Here is an 18,648-nt window from a genome sequence, read left to right on the forward strand (position 1 = left end):
ACCTTAAAAAGGTACAATCTGTGACCGGATGAGGTCTGTGGTAATCTCATTATGTAGGATAATTATATTCAGTCCCAATTACTAATTTAGTTCTTGGAAAACAAGAAACATGTATCCTCGTGGGGAAGGAGTGCCCAGACTCGTGGGGCAGGAGCGCCCAGACTCTCCACAAGGAGATCAGCAAACGCCTCAGAGAGGCAACAGGCGATCCTCGGGCGGGCAGCTTTCTCGCGCAAAGAATTTCAATCGCAATTCAACAAACAAACAAATTTTGGTAAGTATTTTTAGGTATTAGTTTTAATTTTAATTTTATAGTTGTAGATATAATGATATTCCCTTTTATTTTATTTTTATAATAAGTTTAGCCCAGTTAAATATTGTTGTCTTAGCTAGTATAAATAATTGATTGTACTATACATATCTATGAAATAAAGATAATTTGGTTTGTATGTACCCGTATTTGATTGTATTATTGTTACTCGTATATTGCGTTAAAATAATATTTATTATTTTTCTTTGATTTCTTTTTCCTTTTTTTGGAAAAACAATGTTAATTAAAAACACTATTGTGCAATCAGCTGCAACAGCTTTAAGCAAATTGCTTGAGGATCCTTAACACAAAACACTATTAAGAAATTAGCTGCAGTTCGGTGAGCTGTTCCAAGGAAGGTCTTTTTAGATACGGTCTGTGAATCAGATCACGCTTTCAGGCACCATGTGGCAAATCCAGTTGCAGGGAGGAGTACAAAAGAATAAGAAATTCGCTGCAGTTCGGTGGGCTGTTCCAAGTTCTTTGCAGAGGTGCAAGAATATAGATACTGTTTCACCTGAACCATGACATTATAAACATCGAAATATACCGTGTTACCTCTAATTATTATCTGAGCAAAGAATAACACACAAACTTACCCAAATAAAAAATGTCATAACAGCACAATGTATCAGAATAAAATAGAACAAAAGGTCTCCGACAACCATATCGGGGGAATCTTCGCTTAAAAAAAAAAACCTAACCTAACCGATTAACTTAATCGGTTAGGTTAGGTTAAAAAAATTAACCACGTTAAATATAAAGTTCTCTTAATTAAAGTGATTTATAACTATTTACATCGGAGTCAATTATTCAGCCTAGGAGCCTCGGAGACAAAAGGAAGGTGTTATATTCTCAAACTTATTTATTGTTTTTTTGAAAGACAACTTTAAGCTTCTAGACCTGGTCTGTATCCTTAAAAACTATAGCTGATAAATATGGTATTAATAAGTCAGTCTTATACAGGCACTGTACTAAAACCATGAAAAAGCAAGGTGGACAAACAGTATTTTCATTAGAAGTTGAGCAACACATGATCAAGTATATAAATATATGTGCAGATTGGGGCTATCCACTCGATTCTTTAGATTTTAGATATTTTATTAAAAATTACCTAGACAAAATAGGAAGAACTGTTTTAAAATTTAAAGACAATTTACCCGGCCCCGACTTTTTGGCAAATTTTCTTAATAAGCGTCATAAAAATGAAATCACACAAAGAAATTGCCAAAATATTAAGAGAAACAGGCCAGCAGTATCTCCTGAGTCAATCAAGGAATATTTTAAAGAACTAAAAACCTCTCTGACTGGTATTGATCCCGAAAATATTATAAACTACGACGAGACCAACTTGTGCGATGACCCAGGTCGAAAAATTTTTTTAACCAAACGCGGCACAAAATACCCAGAAAGAGTCATGAACCATTCGAAAGCTGCTGTGTCCATTATGATCTCTGTGATGGCTGCTGGAGATGTGCTGCCCCCTTACGTGGTTTACGAGTCCCAAAACCTTTATGACACGTGGACTGAAAATGGGCCACCTGGTACACGGTACAATCGTTCTCAAAGTGGTTGGTTCGACGCAATCATTTTTGAAGACTGGGTTAAGACCATTATTTTGCCGTATTTCAGAGGCAAAGAAGGAAAAAAATGTTTAATTGGAGATAATCTGTCTTCACATTTGTCAATTGATGTAATACAGATGTGCCAAAAGGAGAACATAGATTTTGTCTGTTTACCATCTAATAGCACTCATTTAACACAACCCTTAGTGGTAGTTCAGACACGGCGGATTCCGCGCGGTTTCAAACAGCGCGGTTGAACCGCGCGGATCCTAATTACATTAGCGCCTTACAAATCGTTCATACCTGTCCGCACGGATTGACAATCCGCGCGGCTCCCGCCACTCAACCGCTAGAAAATGAATTCGCGCGGTCGCCGCTCGGTTTTATTTACTTGACGTACCTAGAGGGCGTTCAGTTGCTCCGCGGAAGCCGCGCGTATCGGACGGTGACAATGGATCGCTTCGACACCGAGCTATTCATCGATGAGGTGGAAAAAAGACCTGCTTTGTGGAACATCCAATGTGCAGAATATTCTAACAAAACGATTAAAAACGGAGCTTGGCAGGAGCTGGTGGAGATTTTTGGAGAAAATGAGGATTCTTTGGAAAAGAAGGTTCTTTTTGGTCAGTAGACATTTAATTATACATTTTACCAGGGTAGTTTACATGTTTTGTAATAGACAGCCCACCCCAAATAACTGAAATGTGTATAACGTTGTTTGGCGGTACGTAACGAGCGCGGGAAAACTATCACGTTACCACAGTAACGTATAGCTATTAACTGTAATATGTACAACCCACCAACGCGACGCGCCATCTTGAGTTTAGTTATTTGGCGCGAACTGTAACAATTTTAATTTCATATTTTCGTGTCTTGCCATTCTACACGACCCTCATTCACAAAGTAATTAGCATATTTGTCTCTAATGTTTAATGATGATGGTGTACCCCTTCCTGCATGTAATGTAATAAGATTACTCATTGGCGCAGTATGTAAAGTATCTTCATACTGTATACCATCTCTAGTTCTAACAAAATTGTGTAGCACGCAACAGGCCTTTATTATGTCTTCGGCAAAGTCTATATTCACGTTTATAGGCCTATGAAAAATGCGCCACTTGTTTGCCAGAATTCCAAAAGTGCATTCAATAAAACGTCGAGCTCTTGATAACCTGTAATTAAATATTTTTTTTTCGTATGATAGCCCTTTACCTGCATAGGGTCGCATTACATTTTCGGATAAACCAAACGCTTCATCGCCAACTATGACGTATGGCAATGGTTTAGGATCTGTTTCAGATATTGGTTTAGGTTTTGGTATGTGTAATGACTTTTCTATTAACCTTTTATAAAATGCTGAATTTTTAAAAATTGCAGAATCACTACTTTTTCCGTAAGATCCGATATCTATGAAAGTAAAACAATAGTTACTATCACAAAGTGCCAACAGTACTATGGAAAAAAAAGTTTTGTAATTATAATACAAAGAACCCGAATCTTTGGGTTTTGTAATCCTTATATGCTTGCCATCTATGGCGCCTATGCAATTGGGAAAATTTGCATATTTTTCAAAATCTTTAGCTATTTTCTTTCATATATCTTCGCTGGGTTCAGGCATGACGTTTTTTGTGACTTTTTCCCACAGAGCTTCACATACTTCACGGACAATTCCTGTGATTGTAGATTTGCCAAGACGAAAGTTGTAATGTAGTTCTCCAAAGGAACAACCAGTACCCAGATATCTGAAAAATAAAATATTAATCTGTATCGTTTTGAAAGTCTGCCGGGTCCGCTAGTTAAAGCATAATGAGTGTCTTGAATTACCTAACCGCTACTGTATTTATATTTGTTAAAGATAGTGATTTCTGTTCCAGGTGTATCATTACAAAAAAAATGGAAGAACATCCGTGATGCTTATAATAAGGAATTCAAGAAAGGCAAATCAATTCCTTCTGGTTCTGGTGTATGTAAAGGTTCAAAATACATGTATTTCGACCGGCTTTCTTTTCTTCAGAAGACGATAGAAAACAAAGAAACTATCACAAACATAGATGAAGCCAAAAATGAAGAAATTCGGAACATTGACCAAAAGCTAGATAATTTTGTAAATGCACGTGAAATACAACCGGTACCCAATAAAAGGAAGAAAACTAAAATTACTTCAGAAGAGCGATTGGCTGACATATTAGAAAATAGTATTGAATCAAGAGATAAAATACAAAGACAAATACAAGAAAGTATGTCAAAGCAAGATGATGATGATAAACTTTTTTGCATGTCATTGTATAAAGAGTTAAAGAAAGTTCCAGAAAATAAACGATTGGCTACTAAAATTGAATTGCTCCAGGTAATACAGAAAGGGCAGAAATTACCATCGCCTATTCATATCACGAGCCAGCAAAACACGCCTAATGCAGTATTTTGGCAAAACCAACAATATTCAAACCCACAAGGATATTTCACTGGATATTCTACAATAGTACCAGGAGAGTCTCCATCGCCTTTATCATGCAATAGCACTGACGATTCACAGTCTTCTATAGTACAAAATATATATTCTGACGTATAAAATAAATATCTTACCTTAATGTGATCACGAGTTTTTCTTCTGGGGACACGCTTGACCTCATATGGGTATCATTAGATTCAATTTGTTTACTCATCATTTCTAATAATTCATCAAATGAATTTATCGACATTCTCAAATAATTGAAGAATTTTGGTTCAAAACTTCTTAATTTTGGATATAAAGTCTGAAACTGACCATGAGTAATATTGGATGCACCCAATACTGCCGTTTCTTCTTTCTTTCTTTTTTACGGAGCAACAAGTACACACATATTGCTTCTTCGACTTCCATGATTGGACTGTCACCCTATGCGAATAACGGCACTCCGCATGTACATCCGCGCCTGTCTGAACACTTGCGTTTAGAACCGCGCGATTTGCATCCGCGCGGAATCCGCCATGTCTGAACTACCACTTAGATGTGGCCTACTTTCGACCAATGAAAACTGCATGGCGTAACATTCACCCAACATGCTGGGTGAATAGAAAACTTTATATTTTTGTCAATTTACTTCTAGACGCATGAAGAAAACTGATAAAATTGAGATAAAATTACAAAATAGGCAACAAGAGTCATTTGAAAACCATGTAAACTTTTAGGCCGACATAAAAATAATTAGAGATAATCAGGTTGAAAATTACAAATCGTGCCTATCCACCCCGTTTTACGGTAATTCTCTTAACTAAATGACAGCTATACCGGACGCCTGTAAGAAAGTGGGGAACATGCTATCTCTTTCTTTCTTATGGAGCTAAACTATGTGCGAATGGATTGACGCGTAGCGCAGCTACTGCAAGTGTATTTGAATCTCTTCGCCGAATATGGGACAATCAAGATCGAACTTCACTTGGTAAGTTCGTTTGATCATTTTATAAGACGAGGCTGCGTCACCTTTCTTTTTTTTTTTATTCTGATTCACGATTACTCGTGCTTAAGTATTTAAATTACTTTGAGTAATTAGTGAAGGTGTGTTTCCCGCTATAGGGTAAGTTTGAATGGCACACAAAAAACTATATTACTTAACGATCATTTTTGCTGATTCATCTTAACCGTTTCATAACTTGTATGTACTTTACAGCCTTCTTAATATTAAATTAGTTATTGTCTACAGTATTTTTCGTAGTATTTCATTTCATTACCTTTTACATTTTACATCATGCATCAGCGTTATTTTTTCTTCTACCCTATTTATTTTTTTATTTTTAAATGACTGTTTCAGTTCTTATTTGGCATTAAACTTTCTTGCTTTTTTGTAATTTCGTGTAGGCCTTCTGCTTTAATCTAATTAACTGTCCTTATTTTAAAATGTGAACTCCGTTCTGGCAGCACCGCCTCGGCAAAACTTCTACACGTAATTACGCTTCTTAGCAATGCTGAAGGTTGGCTTCCAGGCCGTAGTGTTGACAACCAAATTTTGATGGTTTGGTTTACGACCATTCCAGGAGCTGCGGCTACGCCTTAAATCGGTTATTGGTCGCTGGGCGCTACTAGCGAACGCTGCCTATACGCTGCCGGCTGCGTGTCCTCTAGTGCCGAGGACAGTACGAGGAACCTGACACCGCGCAACTCCTGTACACATCTCCGTGCTCCAAAGGCCGCCTAACATCTTCAGCCTAAATCACAAGGAGAGTATTGCGCTGCGGAGTAGAAACAGACAGGCCGTACACCCATCGACTTATTATGTTCCGCTACTGAGGTAGTTGTGGTATTCGAATAATAACTGTTGGACATACTGTTGTTTTTATTTAACTAAGAAACCCAGCAGTAGCGGTTCAATATCATATATAGTCATTATACAGAGTCTTTATTTTCTGCCGATGGACTGTACATAGGCCTCTTGAAGTTATAATTGATGTATGTTCATAAAAAACGTAGCATTGGCGACGACTATGACGATCTTGCCACAGACTAATCGACTGGAACAGACTGACTATAATTCGACGCTGACTCTTTGACTCTGAAAGTTAATGCGGCGTGGACATTGCCGACGACAATAATCATATCGACGCTTGAAAACATAAACGTAGTAACCGACACATGTGGTATTTTTTTTTTATTTCGTCACCTGAATCAGAAAAAAAAAACCATGTCGAATGCTATTAGTCAAATATCTGTACGATTAATAATAACAAAAATAGGATTTTCAAATTTGGCCATTTTTTTTTGTACCATAAAAATGAAGTAAGTAACAAAAAAACGTGTATTATTTTTTACTATGTTACTTACGACAATTCATTTTCTATAAATATTCAAGCCTGTAACTTACATCATCAGTAATTACACCTCTAGTGTAGGTTAGGGGAGATGTAGGCAATGGGAGACAATTGGCAATGGTGATCACCTTAATATAACAAAAACCGAACGCGATCGGACGATGCGAATGTACTTATATGCTAGTATTGCATCATATTCGTTGGTGACCGGGACCTGGCTTTAGTTCGCGCGACGCATTCGCGAGTGACAGACGTGAGAAGTTTTGGCGCCATTTTGATCTAATTTTTCGACGTAATAAATACGAGGTAAGTCACAAAATAATAAGTATTTACTTCTGTACTTCTAATATGTAATAGCCGTAACATTAAAGCTTGTAATCCAGCAGCCATTTCGTTTATTAAACTTGAATTTTTTTGTCAGGCATTTTTTTTCCGTCTCAATTCCCATGTAGGTAATGGGAGTCGGGTGATCCCCATTACATACATAGTGATCCTCATTGCCCACACTAACTAGCTTTGGTAAAATAGTGTTATTATTTGTTTGTAGATGCCGAAAACTCGTGCTAGAAAAACAAATAAAGCTAAATGGACTTTAGACGACCTGGCAAATGCTGTAAAGCTGATTGAAGAACAAAAATTTTCAATCAGAAAAGCTGCCGAGATGATGAATATTCCATTTGCCATTTGAAAATTCTACAGGACTCTAATGACACTTCGGTGTCAGATGTAAATACTGATGAGTTATGTCAGGATGATGAAAATGATGATGCAGGAGATGCAGGGAACTTGTGTCTTGTATGTGGCGAATTTGGGCGAGACAATGAGACATGGTATCGGTGCACTTCTTGTGGGCTCTGGGCTCATGCCGAATGTACTGGATGGGATTCTGCGCACAATTATGTGTGCGATATGTGTTGATCACCATTGCCCACATACTGATCACTATTGCCAACCGATGTTGACAATGGTGATCAAACGTACTTTTTTTATTTCGTTGATTGTACCAAAATTAGTAAACTTATGTGATGAAAGTTGATCTCAGTTGATAGTTAAGAAAGTAAAGTTTATGATTATAATAGAACAATATATAGTTAAATGATAAACATGTTTTTATTCTTGTTTTTGCTTAAGTGATCCCCATTACTTACATCTCCCCTACTTCATTTTTGCTGCTCAAAAATTTTGATTACTTGCACTAACACCATTTAGAGGATATCATTTTTTAGATGGTATAGTCTTCATGACGATTTGCAAGGTATTAAGATTTTGTGGTCGTGATCTTTACACTATTTAGAAGGATCTAATTTACAAGTTAATTTGATTTGCAATACTATTAAAGATTGTAAGTTCAACACAACCCAGATTTACTCCGTGAAATCAGCGCCGCGACCACAACTCCTTTGTTGTTTGCGCCCCTATAAAAAATATGAAACCGAATCCTTGTGCTCTTGTTCAGTACAGCAATAATGTAACTGAAGAACGACGTGCTACTATTTTTAAACATTTTTGGGATTTGGGAAACTTCCAAAGAAGAAGAAACTGCGCCCAATGCGCTATTAAAAGGTCAGTCAAATGACCGAGTATTTCTGCATCAAATAGAACTCTAACATATGAATATTATATAAAAGAAGGCGAAGGTAGACGTAAAGTATGCCAAAAATTTCTCATTGCCACGTTAGACGTTACGCAGAGGTTCATGCTTTACATTTTAGATACGATGATTGATGGTTTCGCCTAAGAAGATGGACGTGTAAAGACTGGAAAAAAATCAAAATTCATTTATTTCAAGTAGGCTCAGTTTACAAGCACTTTTGACACGTCAGTTGACTATTTGTAAAGATTCTACCACCGGTTCGGAAGGCAGGTTCTGCTGAGAAGATGCCGGCAAGAAACTTAACAGTTGCTCTTTTGAAAAAGTCATACAGTATTATAATTTACAATTGATAACATTTACTGTTTACATTTCTTATAGTTTTACTTCCTGTGTGAAGGTGGAAGCTGATCCAACGGCCTCCAAGCATCTTTATCATTGAGGAACTCATCAATGTTGTAGTACCCTCGACTAAGTAAATGTTTTTTAACACAGCTTTTGGAGCTCACAACAAAACAGCGGAAGATGTAATTCAAGGGCAAAGGAATTTATATTCGATCGACCCCTTTTACCCCCTTTTTCGTATTACTACCGCAGAGATTCTACAAAGTTATACCTTACCGAATAATTCAAAAGTGTTTCTAATTTCTATCGTATTTATCAAAACCATTGCCTGGGTAAGAAATCAGATTGAGATTTTCTTAATTTGTCCAGGTCTGGCTGGTGGGAGGCTTCGGCCGTGGCTAGTTACCACCCTACCGGCAAAGACGTACCGCCAAGCGATTTAGCGTTCCGGTACGATGCCGTGTAGAAACCGAAAGGGGTGTGGATTTTCATCCTCCTCCTAACAAGTTAGCCCGCTTCCATCTTAGACTGCATCATCACTTACCATCAGGTGAGATTGTAGTCAAGGGCTAACTTGTCAAGAATAAAAAAAAAAAAAAAAAAAAAAAAAAAAAAAAAATCACGTCATTTAAGGTATTTTCGGGTTAGTTCAAAAAAAACAATTAAAAGCGGCTTCAACATCCCTAAAAAAGATAAATATGCATTGTGTGTTCCAAGCAAGTGTTTCGACGTTAACACTCAAGAAAAGATGAAAAAGTTCCAGAAGCATGAAAATGAGAGAGAAGAATCTTATATAAGGTTTATATTTCATCAGAAGCTAAATAAAACAGACAAGGGAACCATATGTGCGAGCTTTGATCTGCAAAAGGTTTTGAATACGTCTTACGAAGAGTCTTTATTATAGTCGAAAAATTGCAATGTACAATTTTACAATATACCAAAGCCACACTGGACTAGAAATTTGTAATGTGTGAACTGAAGAGAATGCTAAAAGAGGAGCGAATGAAATTGCCACATGATTGCATGAGTAGTCAATTTCAGTTTTGCGGGTTACTACGTTTATGTTTTTTAGAGTCGATATATTTGCAGCAGCTATCAGGGAATCAGGATTTAATCAAGTCTTACATCAGGACTGCATATTGATTGTGGTAAGAAATTTCTAGTATTTTGAAATCGGCCTCCTCGACCATAAAACAAAGTATTTTTTTTTTCTCCATAACATTATCATACCAAATACCTAAAGAAGTAAAATAAAAGTTTTGCCAATTATTTAGCCAAAAAAAAAAACGTTACTGAATTTCAAATATAACATATGCAAAGTCTATTTAAGGTCCAACTTTCAAGGCTTGCCAATTATTTACTCAATTTCGATCATGAAACGAAGATAACCAATAGATATTAGGTTGAAAATTTCTCAAAGCGATACCCTGATTCAAGATTCCACAATCCAGAGGCTGGATTAAAATTGATGCCCTAGTTGCTGATGTTTCTGCATCTATTAGGGAATCAGGGTTTAATCAAGGCTTACATCAACACTGCATTTTGATCGCTGTAAGAAATTTCTAGGATTTCGACTCAGAATACAGAAAACCACCAGAAGCCACGTTTAGATGTCATTCTATAGTGCGCAGTGTGTCCAAAAATTGTACACAACAGCCTGCACTCGTCGCAATTCTCACCCGCGTAATGTTGCTAGTACATGAGGCTGTTAAATTTTTCCCTATTTTGTGGTAAAAATTTATAATGTTAAAAGGAAAACAATAAGTGTACAGTTCATCACATTAAATGTTAACTTGTATGGTAAATAATAAAAACAGTGGGACCGGTTTTCTAGTGATTGCTAAGAGTCAGCAAGAAAATGAACTCTAAAAAATTTAAGACAAGGACAAATAAATAATAGATATAATAAGACGGTTATTATAAAACTTATCAACTAACAAACTAAAGAAATACATATTTACAATAATAATTTTATATATTCCATATAATTATATTATATTATTATTATAAATATGTATTTCAATCGCGTGCACAGTTATTATTATCTCGTCTTATTTCTCTAATTTTTATGTCTCTTAAAATTCAAGTATAAATAAGGCCATCTAATTGGTTTAATATCTTTAAGAATGTGTTTTGAAGATAAAAATATTTTATTTAATCCTCTTGCTCAAACAAACAAGCAAACAAGTAGGTACACAAACAAACAAAAGATCAAACAAGCACACGAAAACAAACAAATGTGCAAACAAACACACAAACAGACAAAAACGAACGAACTTATTATAATATAGCACGCCATTGTTATTTGTAAAATTTTAAAGCTTTAAGATTATTTTACACTTTCTTTATCTGCGCTGATTACCACAATTTTATTTCAACTTAATTGCCGGAACCTATGCCTACCTATTTAGTTGATTAATATTTTACATAAATAATAAATCCTTGAATTGAAATTAAAAGTAGGGAAAATCAAAACAATTACATTGGCAACACTTACAAAATGAAGTCATCGGTTTCTATGACAACTAAATTCACGTAAAAATTATTCATTATTTTAACATAAGAATATTTATTTGTGCTACTTACACGTGAAATGTGATCCTATTCAGTTTCTTTTTTTTTACCAACGGCATTTTTACACGAAGGAATAGCACAAGACGGCTTAATTTAATTAAATTTGTCACCTGTATAGCACGTCAAACAACACGACAAACACAGAGTGAGTAATCGTAAAATGTGTAGTTTAAATGGCTTCACTTCTTTGCGCTATCACTCCTTCTGGTGGTTTTCTGTATTCTGAGGATTTCGACATCAACCTCCTCGACCATAAACCAAAGTGGTTTTTTGTCTCAATAAATTATCACATGAAGTCTTAAAGCTCAAAAGATAGCACACGTAAGTGAAATAGATGGAAATTCTTCGAAAGTGTAAATCGAGGTAACACAACACTAAGAAAACAAATAATCTGGATCAACAGAGCAACTGTGAAGAAATTACGTTTGGAGCAAACTTTTAGCTAGCAACAAGAAAAGTTTTTAAAAATACAATACACAAAGTCAGAGGTCAAACGTTCAAGGACCTTAAAAAATTTGCCAATTATTTAGCCGAAATTTCTTTTTAATGAATTTCCATCATAAGATATGCAAAGTCTATTTAAGGTCCATGTTTCAAGGAGCTTAAAAAGACTTGCCAATTATTTAGCTGAAATAAAAATTTACTCAATTTCGACCATGAAACAAAGATAACCAATAGATATTAGGTTGAAAATTTCTTAAAGCGATACCACAATTCAGATTCCACAATCCAGAGGCTGGATTAAATCTTGATGCCCTAGTTGCTGATGTTTCTGCAGCTATTAGGGAATCAGGGTTTAATCAAGGCTTACATCAAGACTGCATTTTGATCGCTGTAAGAAATTTCTAGTATTTTGACATCAACCAGCTCGTCCATAGAACAAACCAATAAATTCTCTCAACACAAGATTGAAAAATTCTTTGTTTTAACAAACATTTTGAAAAGTCAGACAATCATGAATTTTGCTAGAACAACGATTTTCATATTTTGAAAACCAGACAATCATGAATTTTGCTAGAACAACGATTTTCATATTTTGAAAAGCCAGACAATCACGAATTTTGCTAGAACAACGATTTTCATATTTGAAAAGCCAGACAATCGTGAATTTTCTAAAAAAACGATTTTTATATTTTGAAAGCTAGACAATAGTGAATTTTACTAGAATAACGATTTTCATATTTTGAAAAGCCAGACAATCATGAATTTTGTTAGAACAACGATTTTTATATTTTGAAAAGTCAGACAATCATGAATTTTGCTAGAACAACGATTTGCATATTTTGAAAAGCCAGACAATCATGAATTTTGCTAGAACAACGATTTTCATATTTTGAAAAGCCAGACAATCATGAATTTTGCTAGAACAACGATTTGCATATTTTGAAAAGTCAGACAATCATGAATTTTGCTAGAACAACGATTTTCATATTTTGAAAAGCCAGACAATCGTGAATTTTCTAAAAAAACGATTTTTATATTTTGAAAGCTAGACAATAGTGAATTTTACTAGAATAACGATTTTCATATTTTGAAAAGCCAGACAATCATGAATTTTGTTAGAACAACGATTTTTATATTTTGAAAAGTCAGACAATCATGAATTTTGCTAGAACAACGATTTGCATATTTTGAAAAGCCAGACAATCATGAATTTTGCTAGAACAACGATTTTCATATTTTGAAAAGCCAGACAATCATGAATTTTGCTAGAACAACGATTTGCATATTTTGAAAAGTCAGACAATCATGAATTTTGCTAGAACAACGATTTGCATATTTTGAAAAGCCAGACAATCATGAATTTTGCTAGAACAACGATTTTCATATTTTGAAAAACCAGACAATCATGAATTTTGCTAGAACAACGATTTTCATATTTTGAAAAGCCAGACAATCATGAATTTTGCTAGAGCAACGAATTTAATGTCAGAAATTGTATTCCATCATAATGGACATGCAATGGTAACTTTGGACACACTTATCGGATCTTCATAGTGAAAAGTTTAAAACTCTTTTGCTCTCAAGAAAAAAACATCATAATCATAAATAGTAAATAATAGAAACTGTAATAGAAAATCAAGTAACAAATTGATCTTTATTTGTTAACAATTTGAATTTGTGAATTAAGGAAATAAATTGTTATTGTTTATTGTAAATTGTTAAGAAAAATATAAATTTTTACAAAATACAATTTACATAGAACTAACTATATTAATAACAATTTCTCATCTCATATCTCCTCTGATATTATCATAGAACATATCTGCTTATAGTTCTTACTGATCGCAGATAAACCCAGGAAAAAAAAAAAAAAAAAAAATATCTCCTCTGATAGAACAATCCCTGTTGCCTTTGGTCACCGATGCTAAGTCACACTGGACATCACCAGTCGTACGTTTCCCAAGTTGGCAATATTTTGTAGTACGACACATGCATTGACAATTTTCACAGCGGTCCTCTGATAGTCCTCTTGCCTTTGGTCACCGATGCTAAGTCACACTGGACATCACCAATGGTACATTTCCCAAGTTGGCAATATTGTGTAGTACGACACATGCGTTGACAATTTTCAGTGGTCCTCTGATAGGACAATCCTCTTGCCTTAGGTCACCAATGCTAAGTCACACTGGACATCACCAGTGGCACGTTTCCCAAGTTGGCAATATTGTGTAGTACGACACATGCGTTGACAATTTTCACAGCAGTCCTCTGATGGGACAATCCTCTTGCCTTAGGTCACCAATTCTAAGTCACACTGGACATCACCAGTCGTACGTTTCCTAAGTTGGCAATATTGTGTAGTACGACACATGCGTTAACAATTTCCACAGCGGTCCTCTGATGGGACAATCCTCTTGTCTTTGGTCACCGATGCTAAGTCACACTGGACTTCACTAGTGGTACGTTTCCCAAGTTGGCAATATTGTGTAGTACGACACATGCGTTGACAATTTTCGCAGCAGTTGTAGGCCCATAGTGCAGAGGTTTGCGACCTTTGAGACATTGCCAGCGTTCCCTCAGTGCTTTCATGCACTCTTGGACGGTGTTCCATGTTTTGTGATGCAGTTCAACGTAGGACTCTGCACCGAGATGTCTGGAAATGTCTGGAATAGGCTCCGAATTTAGCGTCAGCATACGAGGGCCTTGTGGATATTCAGAGTCTCCTGAAATAATACAAATGTCATATTTAGACGGCCTCCATGGCGCAGTGATATGAGTATGTGCGGTGGATCTACGAGGAGGTCCTGGGTTCGAAACCTTAATTTGATTTCTTGGAGTTTACTCCTTAAGAATCGATTTATTATATATAGTGTGGAAAAATTATGGGCAGTAAAATTCGATGAACAAATGACAGTGTTACGTTTTTCACCGTCTATTCTATACGCGTCAGTATTGAGACGTACATAGTGTATTGAGACCGACTAGTTTTTCCACTCAAGACTTCAACCCATAAAGAATCATACAACAAGAAATGTGAACGGCTCGAACGCCACGAACACACTGAAGCCGACCGTACGACGAGCGCCTTATATCGCAAGTCGTTCCCGCAAATCGATCGGTACCCCTCTCTAACTCCCCACTCTTTACTCTCATATCCGTCTCAGACTACTATTTCCTACAACACTTATACATACCCAGTAGCCAGCAGCGCCGCGTTTCTGGTATATTCTGCAGCACCTCTTTGACGGCACACTGCTCCCACACTTGCTCGTCTGTGGAGGCACCGCTGAAGGATGCATCCACATACAGGATGTTCAGCTTTGCGTCACATATCTGAAACATTCACATTAGTTAAACATACATATTTATACATATAAATTGAATTGAAAACATAAAAAGTTTTTAGTTAAAAAAATATTATTTGTGCAATTCAACACCTATAATAGGACTTGTAAGCTCATCTGATGGTAAGTAAGTTATGGGAAATATTTCTGAGCATCCTGTATTTCTAGAGGCGACTTCTGATATTATTAAAAACCCATATTCGGCTCACTGAGCACGAATCTCTTCTCAGAATGGGAGGGGTTAGGTCTTAGACAGCCGCGTGGCGCAGTTGGCAGTGACCCTGCTTTCTGCATCCACGGCCGTGGGTTCGATTCCCACAACTGGAAAATATTTGTGTGATGAGCATGGGTGTTTTCCAGTGTCTGTGTGTATTTATTCATTATATAAGTATTTATATGTAGTATATAAATGTATATTAATATTATAATATCAACTATCTTAGCACCCATAACACAAGCTACTCTGTATGCTTACTTTGGGGCTAGATGTGTGATGTGTATTGTTTAAGTATATTTATTTATTTATTTATTTATATTTATTAGTCCCCCCCACTGGCCCAATGCGGATTGGACTTCACACACATAGAGAATTAAGAAAATTCTCAGGTATGCAGATTTCCTCACAATGTTTTTCCTTCACCGTTTGAGACACGTGCTTGCGTACCAAGCCTACTGGAAATAAATGAATTTTGAAAACAACCTTCAAATTCAAAATGTATTTATTTAAAGTAGGCTTAGTTTACAAACACTTGATACTTGATGTTATATTTGTATGGTGATAAATAAAGTGGAAAACTATAAAAAATCCAAGTGACAAGGGTTGCAAACGCACCTTGGACAGAGAAGAGCCCTCAACTAACTGAGCTGTGGGTTTCTTTTTTTTGCTATCACCAATTCACAATATTGTCTAAAACAAAAGCAACTAAATGACTTACACTGTTTTATTTCGCTACTATTATCATATTTTGTTTGTTGGTCCATCTACAAAGTTGGCCGACCCCCCACCAGGTGGACTGACGACATCAAGCGAGTCGCAGGGACTCGCTGGATGCAGGCGGCTCAGTATCGTGATGTTTGGAAGTCCCTACAAAAGGCCTATGTCCTGCAGTGGACGTCCATCGGCTGATATGATGATGATGATGATGATGATGATTATCATATACAAAAGATATGACAAAAAAAAAAGAAAAAAGTAAGTAACTTACTATTAAGACATTCAAGGAGTAATAGTTGTTATCATTGAAAAATGCCTCCTTTTCTTTCTTTGGCTGAAGTATAGCGACCTGCATGCCATCTACACAGCCAATGACGCCGGGGAATCCAAATTTTTCCATAAAACTGAAAACATTATAGTTTATTTTAACATCTATACTAATATTATAAAGCTGAAGAGTCAGTTTGTTTGTTTGATTGAAGACGCTAATCTCTGGAACTACTGGTCAGATTTGAAAAATTCTTTCAGTGTCAGATAGCCCATTTATTGAGGAAGGCGGGAAAGAGAACAATGTGGGTGAAACCGCGTGGCGTCAGCTAGTTATAATAGCAGACGCCCGCGACTTCGTCTTTGAGAGTAACATATACATTATAAATAATTAAAATTGGATCACTTTATGCAGTGATTTTGTAAGCTCCTAACATGTCTCTAGTATAAAATGTCATTGAATATAACTAATTATTCTTTATACTCACCCATTAATAATTACTTTCCTATCCGCTTGACACACGGGGAATTTTATATATTTTTGAAGAATGTCAGGTGAATTCAATGCATCTGTGACTTCATTGAAGCACCGACTGAATGTGGGTTGAGACATGCTGTTCAGGTCGCAGGCACCAATGCTGCGCTGGTAAGCACCCTTGGCATAGAAGTTTAATGCTGCTAAGATCTGTAAATGAATGAGAAGAATAAATAAAATAAATCTAAGTCAAAAATCATTTTTTTTAAGTAAGCTCGGTTTACAAGCACTTTTGACACGTCAGTTGACTATTTGTAAAGATTCTACCACCGAACACAGGTTCTGCTGAGAAGAAACCGGCAAGAAACTCAACAGTAAAAAAAGTAAAAAATATCTTACAACATTTATTTATTTATTTTCAATTAATGACAACATTACAATTTCTTATAGTTTAGCTTCCTGTGTGAAGATGATCCAATAGCCTCCAAGCGCCTTGATCTTTAAGGAACTCATCAATTGTGTTGTAACATCTACTAAGTAAATGTTTTTAACACATTGAATAAAGCTATGCATTGGCAGTGCCATCACAGTCTTGGGGATCTTGTTATAGAAGAGTACACCCAAACCTACAAAAGATTTTTTTTTACTCTTTGGAGACGATATGCAGGAATAACTAACATTTCCCCTTGTGAGTACATAATTTAGAATCCATCATACTTTGCAGAGCTCCTGTGACACAATTATTGGTGACTGGTGCTTAAGTGACTCTAAAAGTGTTTCTTAAACGTTCATTTGAAAGTACTTAGAAGTGCAATAAGATAAGGCTAACCGTTTTACAGATATTATCCATTTTGTATGGGTGGACTACTGTAATCCACGCGACAACTCCAGGGTTAAGTAATATTACATACCTTCAGTTCTTTGCGAACCGCCGTACTCCGTTTACTATCTGGAAGACGTGCTCTGAGCTCTACCAGTAAACGCTGGAACGTCGATTTGTCAACACGAAACATGGCGATGAATTGTTTTTCCGGCAACTTCAACGGGTCGCTCAAGTCTCGTAAACGCCGTCTCATTGATAAGCTGTTGGAAACATTCCGTTTTCGCTGCTTCTCTGCTTGCCACAGTAAGTACATCAGGCTCATTTTTCAGCGATAGAGGTAAAGACTAAAGTAGAGCGGAACTTCAACGTGTTCAACACCAATAAAAAAAAACAATGGCCGCCACGCCACTCACGCCAGTCGCCAATCGATTTTTTTTAGCCGTTTGTGCCAATCCTGAGTAAATATGTTCCTTGGTGCTTCACTTCACACGCTTCACACACGCTTTATGGCTGTAACGGTAAAAATGTGATAAAATAGATATTTAATGAATTTATTATGCAGGCTCGTACATAGTATTTTCTTGGCAATATTTAACCTTAGTTTACTTTAACTTTATACTTGGTTACTTGGCCGCCGCCTGGCCTTCTTGAAAAAAAAAATTCTTGAATTCTGACTATAAAAAAATTAAAAACCTTCATTTGTCGTCTGTGGTAAAACACCAAAACAAAAACAGTAAACACCGGAAACCAACGTTGCCATTATTCATTTCTGAATTCCCTACAAGTTGAAGCAATTTCCCCAAGCACATGTAAAATAGTATAATTTATAAAAAGTATTTTTATGAAGTCTCCCGTAGAAGTCATTAAGTATTGTCCTTATGATAGATGCAGAATTGAAATTTTGCAATTCTGCATTTTTTGTGATTGATTTGTGGGCATCAATCGCAAAAGTAGGTAATTATTTTTTTTATTATATTTTTTTTAATCTTTACAAGTTAGCCCTTGACAGCAATTTCACTTGATGGTAAGTAATGATGCAATCTAAGGTAAAAGCGGGCTAACTTGTTAGGAGGAGGAGGAAAATCCACACACCTTCCGGTTTCTACACGACATCGTACCGGAGCGCTAAATCTCGCTTGGTGATACGTCTTTGTCGGTTTGGTGGTAACTAGCCACGGCCGAAGCATCCCACCGT

At 36.2% G+C, this 18,648-nt stretch overlaps 2 protein-coding genes across 2 annotated transcripts; one reads left to right on the top strand and one right to left on the bottom strand.

Moving 5' to 3' along the window:
• Window positions 1-2,082: 2,082 nt before the first annotated feature.
• LOC128199568 (uncharacterized) lies at window positions 2,083-4,467 on the top strand. The gene is made up of 2 exons (XM_052889658.1): window positions 2,083-2,498; window positions 3,749-4,467. The coding sequence occupies exons 1-2, from the start codon at window positions 2,327-2,329 to the stop codon at window positions 4,441-4,443; spliced, it is 867 nt and encodes a 288-aa protein (XP_052745618.1). The 5' UTR covers window positions 2,083-2,326; the 3' UTR covers window positions 4,444-4,467.
• An 8,745-nt stretch (window positions 4,468-13,212) lies between these two features.
• On the bottom strand, window positions 13,213-18,097 carry LOC112054375 (putative nuclease HARBI1). The gene is made up of 5 exons (XM_024094146.2): window positions 17,542-18,097; window positions 16,644-16,840; window positions 16,160-16,292; window positions 14,805-14,943; window positions 13,213-14,333 (listed from the first exon to the last, which is right to left on the bottom strand). Exons 1-5 carry the CDS (start codon window positions 17,773-17,775, stop codon window positions 14,044-14,046), a joined length of 993 nt encoding a protein of 330 aa, XP_023949914.2. The 5' UTR covers window positions 17,776-18,097; the 3' UTR covers window positions 13,213-14,043.
• Window positions 18,098-18,648: the final 551 nt, after the last annotated feature.

The sequence above is a fragment of the Bicyclus anynana genome, chromosome 26 (assembly GCF_947172395.1).
Source record: "Bicyclus anynana chromosome 26, ilBicAnyn1.1, whole genome shotgun sequence".
Taxonomy (NCBI): domain Eukaryota; kingdom Metazoa; phylum Arthropoda; class Insecta; order Lepidoptera; family Nymphalidae; genus Bicyclus; species Bicyclus anynana.